Source organism: Juglans regia, chromosome 2, assembly GCF_001411555.2.
Source record: "Juglans regia cultivar Chandler chromosome 2, Walnut 2.0, whole genome shotgun sequence".
Taxonomy (NCBI): Eukaryota; Viridiplantae; Streptophyta; class Magnoliopsida; order Fagales; family Juglandaceae; genus Juglans; species Juglans regia.
This window is the reverse complement of record NC_049902.1, coordinates 3082997-3103641: the sequence shown is the minus strand read 5'-3', so window position 1 is coordinate 3103641 and position 20645 is coordinate 3082997. Positions and strand designations below refer to the sequence as shown.

The following is a 20645-nucleotide window of genomic DNA, read 5'->3' as shown; positions in this document are numbered from 1 at the left end:
TACAGCAGGGAGCTGGCAAGGACACACAACCCGAGTACGGGGTGACACATCCATAATCCCCTTCCCAAGGATTGCCCCTGATAGGTATATATACCCCCTCCCTTAGCAAGGGGAGGGGTTCAAACACTTTGATACTTAAGATTTCATAATCCTCATAAGGAAATCGTATACTGACTTTGGCATTAGAGGTGTCCCCCACCACCCCGAAGCTCTCATTTCTTCATAGCTGCAAGTGGACGAATTGGGCTCTTGTGGTGTTGCTCGGGCCGCGAAATACGATATTAACAAATAGTTATCCGCATATGGTATTGAGATTAGAAAGAAGTACAAGCAGTGTGGATCACACCCAGAACAATGTTGGATCATGTTGCACCATGTGCCATGTTTTGAAAAGCAATTCTAGACAAATTGCTATTTTGAAAAAACAAAAAGAGTACAATCAGTGTGGATCACACCCAGTTGGAAACACGAGAATGCTTTGGGAATGGACGGATAGAAACGAGAAGGAGGCCACAGACATTTTGACTCAAGATCCATCAGTGAAATTATGTGCTATATAGCTTGAATTTGGGGGAGGAGCATTTGAATGTGATTTGATCGATGATGTTAGGAATGTTGAAATCGACTACTTGAGTGGGGAAAGTCTGAGTAGCATCCATCAAAACCTTGAAGTCACCTTTGGAAATGATGTTACATAGTCTAAAATGATGTCATTTAAGACTTGGATTTAAGCGCATCTGAGATGATGGGTAAGAACATTGTTTTGGATTCAACAGTACTGGGATTTAGCATTAACCAGGGGCAAGTGTGTATGATGCAGGTACCTTCAAGAGAGTTATTGTTATCATTTTGGATTTTGTCATTAGACGATGGGGCGTATATTAAGTAACTTTATATTATGTGATATAAGAAACCACGTCAATTATTATGACTAGTTCGTAATGAAATATAATATTGCTCTTATCCTGATAGTATATGAATTAATTAAAATATTTTCTGTTGGAGATATTACCCACAAATGGACCTTGTACCGGTAGAACACACGAGATCATATAATATCAAATGTTTCCCGTAGGCTTTAGTGCCGAATCACATAAATTATTTATTTATTTATTTTTTCAGTGTTATTATTGAGCGGTTCCCACTTCTCAACCATCTTTGACCCATCGAACAACCATCGATCGCCACGAGTGGGTAGCAAGGAGGGCAATCCGATTCGTGTACATAGTCTAGTCAAAAGACTCGGCAACAACAAAAGAAAAAAAAAGGGTATAGTGACTCGGTAGTATGGGAATTCTAATTACGGATCATGACAACAACAGTGACTCATAGTATGTTAATTATCTTTCTTTGAAATGAAATTCTATCAGGACATAGCTTGGAGATACCGGCGGGTGGTGGTGGAGTCCACTTGGGAAAGTACTGTTTGGGGTTGATGGTTGAGGACCAGACTATTCGGATCCACATCTGTAATCATACTATTAAGAAAAGTTTTGGATTCATAAAAAAATAAAATAAAAAAAAATATTTCTTAAAAGTAAATTCATAAAATAGAATAACTAAATTTGATACGTTTAATATTTTTTATCTGATATACTACAATAAGTCACATCAATCTGTGAGTTTATTTTTATAAGATCTATTTATTGACCAAACATGTTAGATAATTTTTTATGGGATATATTACAAAAAAATATATTCATGTTAATTTGTGAGTTTAATTTTATAAAATTTATTTGTTGACCAGACATTTCTATACTGTTGATGTACTATTTTTGGGCTTCCCACAGAATCTTATAAAACTATTGAAGTAGAGAGTCAAACAGTACATTATGCCAACTCCTGTTGAAGAAGCATCTATCAGCTTGTTAAGAAGAGTAGTCAATTCTGCCCTACTAATTTCAAAGCCGAATGCATTGTTTCTTTGATCTCAAAGTTGATATGTCAAGTTGTATCATTCACATGTAATTTTCTTGTACGACAATTTAATTTCCTGGCTTTAAAGCTCATATCCTTCAAATATGCAACAAAGATGATGGATGACCTTTGCATAATTATGGATCAGCACAACATCAACATGTGTTCATAAAAGAGGCAGAGCATATGACAACGTGGTCACAGGGTTACAAGGTAGGTGCGTTTAAGAAGGTGACCAGAATTTCAGAATCTGGGCCAAAGAGATCGCAACCTCAGCCTCAGGTCCCCACCTCCTGTGTTTTGCTCAAAATTGCATCCTGAAATGCTATTATGAATTTGGCAAAGATAAGCACAAACGCACAGCGTAAAAGAATTGTAACTCAAGTCTGAACCAGAAAACTCACTTTCTTTATCAACCACAGTTGATAATACACCATGCGATTACAACTGAAAGGACACCATATGTAGAACTCAAAACATCTAAAGTATGAAATCCCACTTAGCCGCTCAAATATCTACTGCATCCCTCATCATCTGCTTCCCTTAGAAGTAGCTGATCAAAAGTATCTGCTTTTGTTTCGTTCATGTTCTTGACAGCAACTGACAACTGCACTTCTTATCCTCCAAACAAAAGCAATCCATTTGTAATTCCTGCACTTATATTACAGAACCCATTCGAACCCTCACTTCATCAGAGCCACCTTTTATGCAAGGCTGGTTGGTGTCTTGAGTTGCTGGAGAAACAAAAATATCAGAGATCTCACTCGAATAAAATTCTCTTACTTTAGGCAAAACGTGGAATCTAAAATTCAAACTGAAGGACTGGAAAAGATATCAGCAAGTATAATTTTTTTTTTTTTTTAAATCTGAATCAAATAAACCTTTACTCTATACACTACATAATTACTTTAATCTCACAAATTAACTGGAAGCAAAAAGAATAACCATGAACTAGCAATATGAGTACATTTTGATGACAGAAGCAGGCATAAGCTGGAAGACCTGCACTAGAACAAGGGCATAAGGGAACATAGCCCACCAAGAATAAAGGAGACGATATAAGCATAAAGTGGAGATAACAGTTATGCTCCACCTTAATTATTCCCCACTCAGACACAGCTTTCATTCTGCTAGCACATCCTCACCCCATATTATCTAATGGTAGAGAATTTTCTTACAGCAATGCTTGAAGAAAAACCATTCTCAAAAAGTAGGATCTATACGCCCCAAAGACTAAAGCTACCGCAAACAATCTCAAATGCAAGGTAAACCCCTTTTGCTTCAAGCTGATTCTTCTAGATAGACAGATATTGTAATCCAAAGAACCTTTTTTCTGGCCGACTTTAGCTCCTTGTACGACTTACACGCATATATTAAACAAGTAGCTACTTATTGTAGCCACATATGAGGTTTCCCAGATGGACGGACCTTATAAACAAAATAGATTTTTATTCAAGTTCCACCTCCCAAGATCGATGCATCAGCAAATTGTTCAACAATAGAGGAATTTCTAAATTCAAAGAGGCCTTGTGTCAATTTGTACAACCTACAAGTGAAAATCAACTACATAACCAACGTTTTTGACATGGCCAAGTAAATTTCCAATTTAATGACAGAAGTGGTACCTTGGATTTGAATGACTTGATAATAGCAATCAACAACTTATCTCCTGCTATTTGTCTGAGTTTTAGTACCAGTTGATTTCGTGATATCTTCTTTTCCTAGAGATAGACCAAAAGTTCAAGACATCAAACCATATAATATTAAAGGATATCTGAAAGAAAAGGAAATTAATTATTTGTGGCCTGTGATAAAAGTGCAATCCGGAGTACTTACTTTGTGAGCTTCATGATATTTGCTGATCACCGAGACGGTGTGAGGTGGTAAGAACTTCGAAAGCACAGAAATTAGAACTGGAAATGGAACCCAAGGTGAAGTGGGAACACTCGATGGTTTTGGAATCCTTGCAAACTCTACAAAATTATACGTACAGATAAATCCCTAATTTCCCATTCAAGGACACCCATAAACACACATACACAAACAAAGGCCAATTGCTAACCTGCCAAGCAAGATGGAGCTCTGAAACTTATTACAAACTCAGGCAAAATATGAGTATTCATGTGGGTACTCCACACAATATATTTCCTGGGAGCTGAAAGATTATCCACGGCTGAATCGAATTCTTCGGAACTTGGGTGACACTGCTCGGAACCGATCTGCACAAGCTCTGCCTTCCCCAATATAACACGACTCAGGAGAAGATGTCGCAGACCGTCCTTGTCGACTACCGAGTTGCACGCACTGTACATAACGATGTTAGTATTGGCATAAACCAATTACAATGGAGAAAGAGATGCACTGAAAGAAACTGTGATGAACAAAAGCTTGATTACCTTTCCAAAGGTGAATAATCCGGTGAAAGATAAACGCCGCCGCCAAACAATCCATTGTTCTGAGATATCCCACAATGACCAAAACCATGTGAAGCAATCTTAACTATGTCATCCTTGGAAGCACCATACCAAGCATACCTGATATTGGCATTGCCACCGCATTTCTTCTCCATTGCCTGGCCATAAATCCGGAACGTATTCAACCTCGCTTGTCCCATCAGACCGCCAAAATCATTTCTATGAATACCGACTACCTTTGCTTGCACACCAAGCGAAGCGAAACCCAACACGAATCTCCGTTTGACGAGGTCGTATACTCTATCTCCTTCAGCCAGCCTAACCAAGTCGTCGAACACCGGGAAATGCTCAGTAGGGGAACCGGAGACACTGCTTTCGCAATCAGAAACCGATGCTTCTTGATCAGTAATGGTGTCAGACTCCGAATCTTCCACACTCGTTTGCCCAAACTGCTCGTCGGATTCTTGTTCAGACAAAGAGTTAGAGGTCGAAGTCTGAAACCCATGTGGAGAAGAATTCATGTTTCCAATTGGAGAGAGCGCTAGCCGACATTGGTCTTGATCTCCGTTGATATTCTCCATATCAGCGAAAGAGCGTGAAATCGCAACCGCACAGTAAGAGAAATGCAAGAGCAATTTGTACAATATAACCGCCAAGACAAAACAGACTAAATACACAGGTTTAGGAATATTTCGAAAGAAATTCCATAAAATTCTAGAAAAAGAAAACGAGAGAAATAAAAAAGAAAAATTGGAACAAAAACCACCCACCCAGAAATCCAAATGGGAAGAAAACAGAAGCTGAAATAGACCGAGCGGAAAGGACTAATTGACGAATTCAGAGAACGCAACGTAAAAGCATAAGAATGGATACTAAAGAAGAAAAAAACAGAGTATCAAATCCAAAAGAGAATGGCAATTTGAAGATATGGAGATTTATATAGGAATGAAAAGACAGGGTCGCATCAATTTATTATATGGAGGAAGGATCAATTAAACGAAATGAACAAAAGAAGAAGATGTGAGAAAGGAATAACTTGGTGAAGAAGAATCAATGCATGTAATTAAAAGACGTGCGAGTGTGGTGACGGTGAGATAGAGTAACTGAATGGAGAAAATATTGTTACTTCCGAGTTTGGGAAGAGGAAAACAGCCTTTTCGTGTTATATATACCAGAGAAAATAAAAAAATATATATGAAGTAAAGGAACCGCCCAAAGAATTGGTAATATTACCAAGGCGGTGGACGCGGCGCAAACTGTTTTTGCGTGAGAGAGAAAGCCAGTCGTTTTATTTATGTTTTCCCTCTCGAGTCGAGGCGAGGCGGTTACCTCTCCCCCTGATTTGATGTCGAAACCCCATAATGCCCCTTCATACTCTTTTTCTGCCCGTGTATGGATAATGATTATTTTTTCTTTTTTCTTATTTAATCTAGATAAGGATTCATTTTATTTAATAAATAAAATATATTATAATATAAAAAAAATTATAAAATGGATTATAATTAATAAATAATTTATGATAATAATAATAATTTATAGGAACACAAAACTCTGATCTGTGAATTACTTGGGAGACAAGCCAATATCCTTCTGTTTTGGTGTCCCAGAATAGGAAAAAATAAAAATAATAAATAATAAAAGGGCAGCCGTACACAAGTGATAAGACTCCAGCTCAGACAGACTATGGGCTTTGGTCTTTCTCGTTTCAGATGATATTTTAAGAATAAAAAATTCTTCTTGATTCCTATTTATTATTTCACATTTTTCTATAAAAATACTCCCACAACTTATAAAAAATATTTCCAACCTATAAAAAAAATTATTTATAGAAAGTGTAAAAATGCATAATAATTGTACTTTAATAGATACAATAACATTGAAGTCATTGGATGCTGCTGGAGACGTGCTTGTTGAAGAAGCGAGGCCCAGCTTCTTCGCAGAGGAATGGGTAAAAGGCTAAAGAGGAAAGAATGGGTAAAAAAAGCAAAGCCACCCCTTTGTACGGCTTTAGTCGTTCTATTCATGTCATTTACAATTTATGTAGTTATATGTATACACAACATGTATGTGTGGCTGCTGCGTCCCGTTTCATCACATCCAAGAAGCCCATCCAGGAAACATATGACACAAACGCTCCGGATCAATAGCATCCTGTATCAGTTGTTGCACCTGCAAACGAGAATTCTCTTTAATTTTACATCAGATAATATATACCCAAAGTGGACGGAGGAGGGTTCGAAAGCCAGTCCGTTGCATATGGTTCGGCCTTCAACGAGAATTCTCTTTAATTTTATTTTATTTTTTTTTCAAAAAATTATCCTCAAATATATATTTTTATAGGGGAAATTACATTTTGTACCTTTGAACTACCATCCATTTTTAAATTTACACCCTATGCTTTTTTTTTTTTTTTTTTTTTGGCACCGGGCGTCCAAGAATTTAGTCACTCACTAATCCTCGATTACACCCTAAACTACCCTGCTATGAACTAGAACTTGAAAATGGTGATTTGGCTAAGAGGCTATATGATCCATTGAGCAAGAACACTGCTTTCAAAAGCTCATATTAGACAGAGCAATGTTTTAGAGATGGGATACACCCATCTACAAAGAAACCAATGGGAAGAAAACTTATTTCTAATCTTGATGTATCATCATGCTCACTAACCGGCCAGTTGATCTTACAAGCACAAACTTAAACACCATATGGGGAAAAATGAACAGATTTATTCGGCTGTGATTATGTGCATTAGAAGCAACATTCAAAATTACCTGCCCATGTACACTTCGCATTTCACCATCTTCATATCCATCTAGTTTTTGTTTGACACGCATCAGTGCACGTGCAGCATCCTTGTTACCTTCATACTCATCATGTGAGCCTTCAAAGATTTCCAGATCGTCATCCATTTCCTATCACGGGAAACAAAAATGTGAATGGAATCAAGCCTCTATGCATACAGTTTGGCCCAGCACCCGCACTCTTTCCACTCTTCTTCCCTATTTTCCATGGACCTTCCTTGCACTTCCATTGCCTAGAGCATTTTTATTTATTAAATCTTATCAGTTCAGGTTCTGTTCAGCATTTTCTAGTTTTAAAGAGTGGTAGCAAAACTTTATGCAATTTTCTGACAATAGACCACAATGGAACATTCATTTTTATCATATAAGCACATAATCGGCTGGTTGAGGAATCTCTTCATTATTTCATCTGAGTATATTCTGTACAGGTGAGAGGAAGCGGGGAGGATAAAATTTGTTGAATTTGTTCCAAAAAGGGACTTCTACAATGCACTCAACCTTCAAGTTCGAGGTTCATTCCTGTTGAAGAGCATAAAGTATTGAAGCTACTTTGAGGGTAGCATTCTTTGGTTGGACAGAAGTACTTCAAAAGATTCTCACGGCGGATGATTAGAGAAAGAGATGGGTGATAATAATGGATTGAGTAAAAGCATTGATTACCTTCTTCACTGCGAGGTGGTTAGGGAGTTGTGGGCATTGATTTTTCATATTTCTGGGTTTGAGTCAGTCGTGCCCCAACAGGGGTGGTGGAGATATTAATGTTTGTAGGATGGTTCCTCTGTGCTTAATGTGGTGCATTTGGCAGGAGTGCAATGCTAGAGCCATTGAAGATGGCAAGAGGACAGTGTAAGAGTTAAAAGCCATATTCTTAAAACCCTCCATAGATAGATGGCTGCCACCATTGAAGGTGGGTCTGTGTGCATGTGAATGCAGCATCGAACAGATTGGAAACAAAGGTTTTCATATTTTGCAGTATTTCATCCCTTTTTAAGGTCATTTTCTTTGTATTATGCCATTAGAAATGCTCATTTTGGACTTGTTTATCCATTATTAACTTTCATATGATAGAATATATTTAAAGAATTCTTTTCTTTTCCTGGTAGATCCCATATCTGTTTGAATTTAAGTTGCTAAACCATTATCACTACACCTTGGACTGCGTTATCCTCCCTCCAGCTTTTTTTTCATATGCAGAAGATAGTATGCATCCATATGGCTAGAGAAAGAGAAGTGCTACAGCCACAAAAAGATTTCACAAAAGTAAACTCATAAACTGACGTGGCTTCTTGTGATCCGTTAGATTTACTTTACAATAAAAGTAACTTTACAATTTGACGTGCCACATAAGGATACATCAGTTTGTAAGTTTACTTTTGTGAAATTCTTTCATGGCTAAAGCATTTATCTTAGAGAAATTTCCAAAATACCTTTTGACGCTGCAAGGCCTTCAGAGGAGATAATGCCCACTTGTATAGGGGATCATGTATAAAAACCTGCAGAGAATTCACATCTGTTATCAGGAAACTTTGAAATTGCAATTGTTCATTACTGAAAGAATCTGGTTAAAGTCAATACTTCAACAATTGTCAGTAATGCTTCTTTATTTGTCCGCATAACAGAAAGAGTTTCCTCACAACATCTTCTGAAAACCCCTTCCACTCCAGTTACACCCATGCCATCAATGATGTCTCTTGTAAGCCTGAATGGAACCTGCCCAAGTTGACATAATATTACATTAAAGCAGAGAGCAGTGACTGACCAAAGCAAGCAAAGTGAAAACAGAAAAGAAATCTTTGATTAGGGTAAACGAACCCTCTCTGGTGTCTTAAGCATCAACCCTTGCTCAAAGGCAACGCCAAGATCTATATGAACAACTTCAGCACTGGCTTGATCAATTAAAATATTCATGGCATGTCGATCTCCAAGGCCAACAATGTAACCAACCTGAATACGAAGAAAGTCAGTATTTCATCAAGGTTCAAACACTCCACATGTGATACTTAGCCAACTTTACACAAGGAAGAGATCTTTTCACAGATAGTTACAGATGTGGTTGGGATTTGAGCTTAAAATGGTATTCGGACAAATTGGATGAAGTTCTCATGCTTAGTTAGTTAAGCATCTTGGGGGTAGAGAATCAGAGTGTAATGGGAAGAACAATATCCACACTGATTCAATTACATGAGCAGAACTGTCCGTAATAAAGTGTTCTGGCAACACCACAATGGTAAAATTAGCAGGCAATGTGATACAAAGAAACATGAAGACAGCATGGAGGTAAATTCTTCCATCTCTTCTACCAGCTTGTGCCAAAAGCACATAATGTGTATTTAATACAAAAACCCAACATCAAAAAGTAAAAATAAAAATGCAAAACTGCTAGAACAGACTTCCAAGTAGTGTATAATGATACTCAACTAAATATCCCCTAAAAAACGATATTCCACTAAATATTAGAGGAAAAGTAAATCCTCAAAGATGAAAATCATTCTTGTATTCCACAATATAAAGAATGGTCATTCTCACATAATTATAGGACCCAAGTCAACAACACCATGAGGGTAGAACACACCAACCATGGAACTAGCAGCCACACTCCGTGTATAAGCAAGTCTCTTCTCAAACCAGTCAGCTGGTTGTAAAAATCTCTCCAAAAAAAAGTAATGCATGACAGGCCTGCATAAGGTGTCCAAGAAAAAGGTGGCTAAGTCCTAAATGTGAAAAAATAAATATAAAAGGTAGTTTCTACCCAGTATAAGGATTTAAATTCGAAAAAAAACAAGTAGTTTCTACCCAGTAAGGATTAACCTGAATTTCTCATAAACTTCTTGAAATGCCTTGCGCTTGTCTTTCTCCTATATAAAAGATCAATATCAATTTATTTACTTGAAGGTGAATGACAAATACCAATAACAGTAAATGATAGAATGAGTCAGCGTGTAAATGATAGCAGCACGACTTTGGCACAACAATTTCATGGCACTGCCATATGATGAAATTATAATTCTTTTAGTATTGGAAGCATTTAATTATTTGGCAGTGCCATGTACGCGGGATGTGTAAAGTTGTGTATAAGATGTATATCATTACTCTTTCCCAATTCACTTCCGCCACTATCAAATGAGTAATGCTAGGTACAAGCCTCAAATAGACAAGCCACATACAAGTCCTTTGTAAAAAAGTGGGTCCCATTAATAAAGAATAGTTTTTTTTACACTTTTTTAAGGTGGGGTCCATTTTTTTACAAGGGCTTGTATGGGATTTGTCTATTTGGGACTTGTACAAATAATTTCTCCCTATCAAATTGCCATGCTTTGTCTGAGGTTTGGAATTGTCCACTATGGGAACAGAATATTTCATTAAAAGTAACCGATATGGGAGAGTTCTCATATATGCTTTAGCTAAAGCTTTCCTTGATAACATTTATGACACGGTTTCGAAAGGCATTCATAAACTGGACATCAAGAACAAGCATTGCACTGTGGTTTAGCCTTTAGCATTAGATTATGTATGTGAATTAAAAAAGAAAAGCAAATGTTTAGACATGAAGCTACAAAATTTTAAAGATAATGACTGAACTTTTACATGGTCCAGCCTCATTTTCCCATCCCTTAAAAGCAATATATCTTTTAGCCAGTTAAACCCCTAGAGACCATGCAAAATCAATATACCTTTTACCCGGTTAAACCCCGAACTTGTGTAACAAGCCCACATCACACAGATCAAGTAAATCATCAGCTTTTCCCAGTGCAACAGCCTAAGGAAGGCCCAAGCCACATCTTAAAGCCATACTCCGAAGGACTAGTCAATGTTACAACCTTAGCTCCTTGAAATCATTATAAAAGGCAAGCTTCTTTCCGAGTAATGTGGGATTCCATTCAGTTATAACAAGCTCCATTCCTTAAATCTCTGACGTCCTTGTTGGGCAAAGTCCATCATAGATGGCACGGCTTAAGTCCCATACTTCTGGTTTTGAGATTGACTTTGATAGCATTTATAATAACCTATGGAAGGCCCAAGGCCCCCTCGGAGTCATTATGAAAGGCAAGAATTTCTCCCTCCCAAGCAATGTGAGATTCCATTTACCACCGTCCTATACTTGATCCGGGGTATTACACATAGATGGATTGTGGCCCCTAGAAATTGTTTTCACCAAAGGGTTTGAACCTTACATCTAGGGAAATGTACACACAAGACTAAGACCCTTAACACTTGAGCCAATGCCTAGGGTTTAAAGAAGATTTTCAGAAAGAAGAAATGGTAAAAAAATGCAATACCATATCGATATTAAATTGTGGGTTAGAGGGACAGAGCTTGGAAATAATATAAGAGCACCCTCTTGACAGCCTTATTTTTTGTACAAATGATGAATCAAACATTTATATAAGAAAATATATTTAAAGATAATTATTGTTATTATTACTGTTGTTATTGTTGTTATTATTAATCGTTTACTAAAAGTGTTCATTAATTTCCCTTTGCTTAAAATTCCCCCTGCCCACTATTCTTCAAAGTAAAATTCTTATGATCATCAAAGATAATTTCTTCTACAATAACGTTGAATTTTATGACCCAAAAGTTCATCTTTGGGGGGACCAAACGATATTTTAGTAATTCAATATTTTTTTAAATAATATCTATTTTGTTATATAAATAATAAAGAAAATACCAAAAACATATTTCAAAAATACAATGTTTTTATCAACTTTGGGATAAAAATGGATATTATTTAATGTCAAAGTTTTGAATCAAAAGGCCAAAGTTTTATTAAAGAAGAAACATCTAAGTTTGTCCACCAAGTGTTCCTTGTCTTCAAAACACTGGTCATTTCTCTCGAAACAAATACATCACACCAGACATAAAGGGATCATATTCCAAATTGTGGCAATTTCAGAGTTACCCCTTAAACCTCTCCAACAAGCAGAAAGATCCACAGCCCTCCTAGGCATCATCCACACCACTCCAATCCTATTAAACACCTCATACCATAACTCCGTTGCCACATCACAATGAAGTAACAAATAATTCACCGATTCTCCACATTTTTCAGATATGTAATACCAATTGATAACAATTAATCCACGCTTCTTGAGATTATCTAAGGTCAGAATTTTCCCTAGAGAAGCTGTCCAACCAAAGAACATGACCTTTGAAGACACCTTACTTCTCCAAATACACTTCCAAGGAAAAGAGTGTACCCCATTCAAACTAGTCAACATCTTGTACATGGAGCAAACTATAAACTTCTTATTTCCAGTATGAATCCAAACCATCTTATCCATCTCAACGGGGCCAAAATTTGTATCATACAACAAACCAAACAGAAAGAGATTGCATCCATTTCCCAATCATTCACTGCTCTAGAAAAATGTACATTCTATTGAGGTGAACCACTAGAGCAGTCCAAAACATCAGCCACTGAAGCATCCTGATTCTGAGTGATTCGAAAAAGACCTAGAAATACAACATTAAGGGCCCTACCACCACACCAAGGATCGTGCCAAAAGCTAATCCTGGAACCATCACCAACTGTGAAACTAACATGTTTGGCAAAATCATCCCAACCACTCCTAATATTTTTCCACAGTCCCACACCATGTGTACCTCTAACCTCACTAGAGCACCAAACCCCCCCTAGCACTCCCATATTTGGAATCAATCATAGCCATCCACAAAGACTCACTTTCTTGATGATACCTTCATAACCACTTCCCAAGAAGGGCTTTATTGAAGGTCCTCAACTTCCAAACCCCCAACCCTCAACACGACATTGGACTACGAGTCTTATCCCAACTAACCAAATGAAGCTTGGTCTCCGCCCCAATACCTCCTTAGATTAAGTCTCGAAAAAATCTTTTCAATCCGGTCAGCCATGCCAATTGGTAGGGGAATAATGAGAGAAAGTAGGGAGATTAGAAAGATTGCTTTTGATTAAGGTGATTCTTCCCCCTTTTGACAAGTATAACCTCTTCCATCCCGTCAACCTTCTCTCTACGTTCTCAATCACCCCATCCCAAGCTGCTCTTGCCTTAAAAGCAGCCCCCAAAGGGAGCCCAAGGTATCTTATCAGTAGTGATGAAACCTCGAAACCCAGAATGTTTGCCAAACTTCTCATATTTCGCACTGGGCCCACCGGAATCATCTCAGATTTACCAAGATTCACCTTAAGGCCATACACAGCCTCAAAACAAAGCAAGAGCACTCTCAAAGTTTGCACATGACCTGGATTCACATCACAAAAAAGTAATGTATTATCTACAAACAAAAGATGAGAAACATTAATCAATCCATTATAAGACCTTCCCACCGAGAAACCTACCAAAAAACCACCATCAACTGCAACCCCCAACATTCGATTGAGTGCATCCATAACAATGAAAAAAAGAAAGGGAGACAATGGATTACCTTGTCTCAATCCATGTGAACTATTAAAGAAACCCATAGGGGAGCCATTCACCAACTTGAGAATCGTGCAGTCGAAACACAATGCTTGATCCAATTACATCACCTCCCCCTAAAGCCACATCTCCCTAGTAGATAAAGAAGAAAGTCTCAATTAACGTGATCATAAGCATTCTCCATGTCAAGCATACATAAAATACTTGACTCACCCGATTTAATTCTACTTTCCAAACATTCATTAGTTATTAAAATAGAATCCAGAATTTGTCTCCCTTTAACAAACGCCTTCTGAGATTTCGATACAATCTTCTACATAACTGTGCTTAGGCAATTGGCAAGAACTTTGGAAATGATTTTATAAACCCCATTGACAAGATTAATGGGACGAAAACCCTTAACATCAGAAGCCCAGCCTCTTAGGAATAAGTGCAATGAAAGTTGCATTTAGACTCTATTCAAACTTCCCAAAAGAATGCAATTCATGAAACACCTTCATGACATCCTCCCAAACAATGTCTTAACTAGCCCGAAAGAAGGCCAGGGTAAAACCATCCGGACCAAGCGCTTTATACTTAGCCATCCCTCTCTTACAAATTGTAAAACTTCGTTCTCCTCAAAAGGTTGTTCAAGCCATTGAGCATTAAAGGGGCCAATCTTGTAAAATGCTAAAACCATCAAGATTTGGCCTCCAAACAAACTGCACCGTGAGGATCTTGTCATAAAAGAGACAAATGTGCTCCTTGATCTCAGACTGATAAAAAAAACAACACCATCTACCTCAATCAACTCAATAGCATTGTTCCTCTGATGGGAATTGGCTACCCTGTGAAAAAACTTTGTACATTTATCCTTCCTTTAACCAAAGAGCCTCGATTTTTGCCTCCACGAAATCTCCTCCATCAAGATAACCCTCTCAAGTTCTGGTCGAATGATACTTTTCCTCGAGGTCTCCTCATCTGAAAGAGTTCTACCCTCCGCCCTACTCTCCAAACCCTACAGCTCCACAAGAAGAGATTCCTTACATCTATCCTGTAACGCCCCAATGTAAGGCCCAAACCACATGGCCTGTACTCCAAAAAGACTAGTCAATGATACAATTGGAACCCCACTGGAACCTTATAAAGAGCAAGAACTTCTCATTCTCAAACAATGTGAGATCCCATACACCACCTACCCTTATCCATATCATATGGGGTATCACTATCTACCTCCCTTAAATTCCCGACGTCCTCGTCGGGCCTGTCTATTGTAGGTGGCATGGCTCAAGTCTCACATTTCTGGTTGGGATAGTCTCTGATACCATTTGTAACGCCCCAATGTAAGGCCCAAACCACATGGCCTATACTTCAAAAGGACTAGTCAATGATACAATTGGAGCTCCATTGGAACCTTATAAAGAGCAAGAACTTCTCCTTCCCAAGCAATGTGGGATCCCATACACCACATACCCTTATCCATATCATATGGGGTATCACATATCCACATTCCAAAAGACTTGCTCATTCCAATTCTTCAAGTCCTCTTTCAAAGCCTTTAGTTTTCCTGCCAATATAATACTTAGGGTACCTCTCAACTGGTAGGATGACCACCGTTGTTTCACTAGGCTTTTATGATCAGTTGTTTTACAGCACGTACCTAGAATAGCTAAACATTTAAAATGATCCAGTAGACATTTGAGATCGGCATCATAACGTAAATAAACTACATTTATCACACGAAAAGCATTGAAGCATCTGGTACTTACATTTGTCATGTGCTCTCGGCACTTGGAAGATCGCCAGTCACCTATTCCATACCGACCATGAGCACCTCCATTTCTTGTACTACAAATTGAAGAAAATTTTATAAGTAAATGAACATTTTTTAATTAATAAGAGCTAATGATAATACCATATAAAGATCTCATTTATTTTTTAAGTATATAAAGATCTCATATGCCAAAGTTAACACTAAAAGCTTGCACCTGTTGGAATTTACTGACCTCCCAATAAGATATTCCCCAAGAGGAAGGGTGCCATCAACCCATTCTAGAACACCAGCACTTGGAGTAAAAGGAACAACCTATTCCATAAAATATGAGATTTTCCAAACTTAATGAACACCACAATTGTTTGTAATTAACGTTAAAATGTTTCTGCACATATCTATATAACATTTTAGATAACCAATAAGCATAATTGCAATCTTTTGTTACACAAGACTCCGTATACCCCAGAATTAGTTTACAGAAGAGGACTACTAGAGTGAATTTCATTTCGGATAAGTTTAAACTTTTAAGATAATTGGTGATACATGATATCATAACAATAGTGCTAAGTTAAACCCTTGACTTTACACTTCACCCTCCATTCTATATAAATATTACATATGTTGTTCGTCACTAATTTAGGAGTCTGGTGAAACACATGGACTTTTTCTCAATGGAAATCCATAGCAGTTTTATTTCATGCAAAAGTTTGAAGGAAACTAACGTGTCCTTCACCAAAACATCCATCCATATAGTTCTGCAAAAAGGTGTTAACTATCTAAGTTATTATATTTGAAAGGAGAAAATACCTTGTATGTGCGTACTCCTAATCTTCTTTTCCAGGTATCGCGATGGTTCTGCAAAAAGGTGTTAACTAAACCAAAAAATTGCTCCATAACCTACAATTGAATCAAAAGAGATATACCATCAGTATAAATGTGGTGTAAAATAAGAATACTTTCATCCAAGTAATATACGTTCCAGCATTTGAGAACGAAAACATGAGGAAATGCCCAACAAAACCAAGGTTAAGACAGTACTGTTAAAGAGTCTCTTACATCTGCCATTGTAAAGAAAACAGTTTGCACAAGAATGGAGAATGACTAAAGGAGAGGATAATGATGATTCTTTCTCTATCAACATTCTATCATATAGGGATCAAACGTCACTTAGGACTCGTTTGGACGCTTGAAGTATCTCAGAATTTGTGAATAGTAGTGAAATGGTTTGAATTGAGATGTTTTATTGGGTTTTGGGAAAGGAGAGAGAAATCGGTCTTTGGAAATGTCAGCAGACAAGGGAGAGAGAATTCTTTCATTTTGCAACACCATTTTTGTGCGGTGGGTAAATACAAGATTTCTAATGAACATTGCCTTTATCAGACAAATCGGTAGAAAAGGGAAGAAAATCAGTCTTTGGAAATGTCAGCACACAAGCAAATTTCTCACCAAAATTGGGTTTTAATTTCTTTATGAAAAAGTTGAAAGATACTGAATGCAAAAAGTTAAAAATAACCTTATCATTTGAGAATGATAATCCACAAATGTAACGAAATAAAAGAATCTATTTGAACTAACATCATACATTGTAATGGACTAACTCAAAAGGCCTAGACACGCAATAGGTACGAACTAACAAATTTCTTTCTTTGACTGAATACCTCCTCCTATTTCTTCTCATTCATTAAGAAGTCAAAAATAGATTACACCAAATCAGCCATTCGAAATCTAACTTCCTATCCTAAAGGGATTCAAATCTTGGATAAGATATGTTTCCCATACTTATCTACTTAATCTAAATATTCAACTTACAAATCATATAAATCCTATACAGCTGTACAAATATATCTATATCCGAAATACATAGATATCATAGGAATTAATTCAAATAAATATAATCCACTAATATCCCCCCCTCAAATTGATGCCGGTGTATATGCTAGCATCAATTTGTAACTAGGAATTGATGCCGCTGTCTTGTCATCGCTCTTGTGAATATATCAGCTACTTGAAGATCCGTAGAAATATGAGGAAGAATAATAGACATAGCCTCATAGGCTTGACGAATATAGTGACAATCTACTTCAATATGTTTGGTATGCTCGTGAAATACTGGATTGGCAGCAATTTGAATGGCACTAGTGTTGTCACCATAAAGAGGAGTTGGCTTGTCTTGCGAAAAACCAATCTCTTGAAGAATGCCCCGCAACCACATCACCTCAGAGCACGCTACTAACATAGCTCTATATTCAGCTTCAATAAAGGATTTAGAAACACACTCTTGCTTCTTGCATTTCTAGGAGATGAGTGAATCTCCAAGAAAGATGCACCACCCAGTTGTAGAACGCCTAGAATCTGGGCAACCAGCCCAATCGGCATCACTATAAGCCATAAGTTGTAGAGAAGTGCCAGCAGGAAAAAATAACCCACGGTTAGGAGTCCCAATCAAGTACCTGATAATACGACGAACAACCACTAAATGCAAGTGTCTAAGAGTGTCCATAAATTTATTGACAATATGGACAACATATGAGATATCTGGACGTGTGATAGTGAGGTAGATTAGATTCCCAACAAGCTTCCTATATAATGTAGGATCATAAATTAAATCACCCTCATCCTTCGGTTACTTCACATTGACTTCCATAGGAGTATCAACTGAAGTAGTCTCCCCCAACCCAGCCAACTGAACAAGGTCCTGGGTGTATTTATGTTGATTAATAAATAACCCATGTGGCTGATTGTGGACTTCCAGCCCCAAGAAATAAGTCAATAGTCCCAAATCTTTCATATGAAAGACCCTATGAAGATGCATCTGAACCCTTTGAATAAATTCAATATCGGATCCAGTAATAATGATATCGTCCACGTAGACCAACAGAAAAACAAAACCAGAATCACTCTTATGAAGGAACAAAGAAGCATCATACGCACTTTAAGTGAATTGAAACTCAAGAAAGGTATTGCGGAACTTGTCAAACCAAGCTCTGGGAGCTTGTTTTAGACCATGCAATGACCTTTTCAGCTTACAAACATCATTAGCTGAGGAAATGGGCATACCAGAAGGAAGTTTCATGTAAATATCCTCTTTTAAATTATCATGAAGGAAAGCATTCTTCACATCCATCTGATGCAATTGCCAAGATTGAGAAGCGGCAATGGCAAGAAGGAGACGAACAGTCATCATCTTAGCAACAGAAGCAAACGTCTCGTCATAATCAATCCCATATTCTTGTCTATTTCCCAAAGCTACCAAACGAGCTTTATATCGCTCAAGGGACCCATCTGATCTAAGCTTCATGGAATACACCCACTTACTACCAATAGGTGTCACAGAAGAAGGACAAGACACAATATCCCAAGTGTCATTGATCGCTTGTGCATCCATTTCTACTTGCATGGCATGCCTCCAACACTCATGTTTCATAGCCTGCTTATAAGAGGAGGGAATAGCAATAGAAGAAAGTGTAGTAGACATAGAAGAATGAGATGAAAAACTGTACCGATCCGAGGGTTTGGAGACTCTAGAAGTATGCCAACAAGGTGGTGGATCATAAGATGTGTCAAGGGATTGATTAGGAGGCAAGGGCGGATGCTCAGTTGGGGCAGAAAGAGCGGTCAGATCTTCTGGATGAGATGGTTTATGCCTGGTGTAAACACAACCAGGTTTAAACCGAGAGGAAGCTGGTGTAGAAGTTGTATCTTCATCTGAAAAATTTGGCAAAACACAGAAACTAGGAGGAATAGGGTCTAGATGAGTATGAAAAAAATTGTTGTTTGTCAAAGAACACCACATTGCGAGAAACTCGAATGCGCTTAGCCTGAGGATCATAACAAACAAAACCCTTCTGAAAAGAATTATATCCTAAAAAGGCACATTTGACTGATTGAGCAGAAAGTTTGTGTCTTTCTTGAGATGGAAGATGCACAAAACAAACACAACCAAATGAGTGCAATTGAGAATAGTTTGGAAAGTGCCCAAATAGCAAAGAATAAGGAGAAACATTGTCTAATAATGGAGTAGGTAATCTATTAATTAAATACGCAGCAGTAGACAAAGTTTCACACCAAAAACGAGAGGGCACACTCGAATCAATTAGGAGAGCCCGGACCATATCAAGAAGATGACGATTCTCTCTTTCAGCTACTCCATTTTGTTGTGGAGTATATGGACAAGAACGTTAAGAAATAATTCCTTAATAGAGGTAGAGAATTGATTAGTGAGATAAGCCAAGAAACGCTTGAATACCGAAAAAACTTCATTCTTAGTGCAAAGAGAGTAAATCTACGTAAAACGAGTATAATCATCAATAAACGTCACAAAATATTTATAACGATCATGAGATTCTATCGGGTCAATACCCCACACATCACTATGAATAACATCAAAGGCACGAGTGGCATGAGATCCTTTTGAAGGAAAAGGCAAAACTTTACTTTTAGCTAACTTGCATGTATCACAATCAAAATTTAGTTGATCAAGAGAATAGAAATCTTTATTGCCTATTAAACCAGAAGATGACAACTTATGAAGTATGTGAGAATTGGGATGGCCCAACCGCCTATGCCAATCCTTCACACTCAAAGTACCAAGATTACAAGAAAACGAAGGTAAAGACTTTGACTCAACAAATTTTGAATCTAAACATAAAGGAAACAGCGGACCCTCTTTAGGACCCATCGTGATCATCTTCCCGGTCACCTGATCATGTACAAGACAACTAGAAGAAGTGAATGACACTCTATAATTGTTGTCAACTAATTGTCCAATAGAAATCAGATTGGTATTTAATGAAGGGGACACCAAAACATTATTTAAGGAAGGAGAAATGTCACCTACGGTAGTGATAGGTAGGGAACTACCATCTGCCGTGTGAATTTTAAGTGGACCAGCATACTGTGAGACATTAACAAGAGAGTGAGAGGTACTTGTCATATGATTGGTGGCACCGGAATCAAAATACCAAGGTTTTAGAGGCATATTTGGTTTTACTTGAAATACCAAAAGCTGAAAGAGCTGAGATGATCATTTGTTGGACCATTTCTGGTGTAATAGGAGTGGAATTTTGAGAAGTGGAAGCTGGAACATGAGAGGAAGTGGCCAAGGTAGAACTGGCAGCACTAGTAGCATCAGCAACAGTTGAATAGGTAGTTGCTTGGCGACGTGGAGGACGTATTGGGCAATCCTTGATAATATGTCCTTGCTTCTTGCAATAGTTGCAAGTTTTCTTAGAACATTGTGGAAGGAAAGAGTAAGATTCCACTATATTGAAAATAAGGTTACAGGCCCCTCTTTATATAGATGATAATGCTCATCTATTTTAGGGATATTTATAGCTAATCTAGAAAGGAAATCAGAACTACC

At 37.6% G+C, this 20645-nt stretch overlaps 2 protein-coding genes and 1 long non-coding RNA gene across 4 annotated transcripts in view; 1 reads left to right on the top strand and 2 right to left on the bottom strand.

The window, feature by feature from the left end:
- Nucleotides 1–1901: 1901 nt before the first annotated feature.
- LOC108991466 (probable inactive poly [ADP-ribose] polymerase SRO5) lies at nucleotides 1902–5487 on the bottom strand. Of its 2 annotated transcripts, XR_004800881.1 has the most exons (6): nucleotides 4314–5471; nucleotides 3980–4221; nucleotides 3754–3890; nucleotides 3543–3638; nucleotides 2322–2651; nucleotides 1902–2242 (listed from the first exon to the last, which is right to left on the bottom strand). XR_004800881.1 is itself a non-coding variant. In XM_018965715.2 (5 exons), the coding sequence occupies exons 1-5, from the start codon at nucleotides 4910–4912 to the stop codon at nucleotides 2622–2624; spliced, it is 1104 nt and encodes a 367-aa protein (XP_018821260.1). In that variant the 5' UTR covers nucleotides 4913–5487; the 3' UTR covers nucleotides 2305–2621. The 2 variants fall into 2 exon arrangements, 1 of the variants encoding a protein (XP_018821260.1); XM_018965715.2 differs by lacking the exon at nucleotides 1902–2242 and having other exon boundaries at nucleotides 2305–2651; nucleotides 4314–5487.
- Nucleotides 5488–6139: 652 nt separating this feature from the next.
- Nucleotides 6140–20645, bottom strand: part of LOC108991465 (serine/threonine-protein kinase ATM) — a 113570-nt gene continuing 99064 nt past the window's right edge. The window contains exons 70-79 of the mRNA XM_018965714.2: nucleotides 16091–16180; nucleotides 15516–15595; nucleotides 15279–15357; nucleotides 9941–9987; nucleotides 9709–9808; nucleotides 8945–9076; nucleotides 8708–8842; nucleotides 8560–8625; nucleotides 7103–7243; nucleotides 6140–6500 (exon numbers count right to left, since the gene is read on the bottom strand). Coding sequence (XP_018821259.2) covers nucleotides 6423–6500; nucleotides 7103–7243; nucleotides 8560–8625; nucleotides 8708–8842; nucleotides 8945–9076; nucleotides 9709–9808; nucleotides 9941–9987; nucleotides 15279–15357; nucleotides 15516–15595; nucleotides 16091–16180 — 948 coding nt within the window. The 3' untranslated portion in view covers nucleotides 6140–6422. The remainder of the gene's footprint in view (nucleotides 6501–7102; nucleotides 7244–8559; nucleotides 8626–8707; nucleotides 8843–8944; nucleotides 9077–9708; nucleotides 9809–9940; nucleotides 9988–15278; nucleotides 15358–15515; nucleotides 15596–16090; nucleotides 16181–20645) is intronic.
- On the top strand, nucleotides 6480–8179 carry LOC108991467. Its single transcript, XR_001996149.2, has 2 exons — nucleotides 6480–6590; nucleotides 7561–8179. It is a non-coding gene; the product is annotated as an uncharacterized LOC108991467 (long non-coding RNA).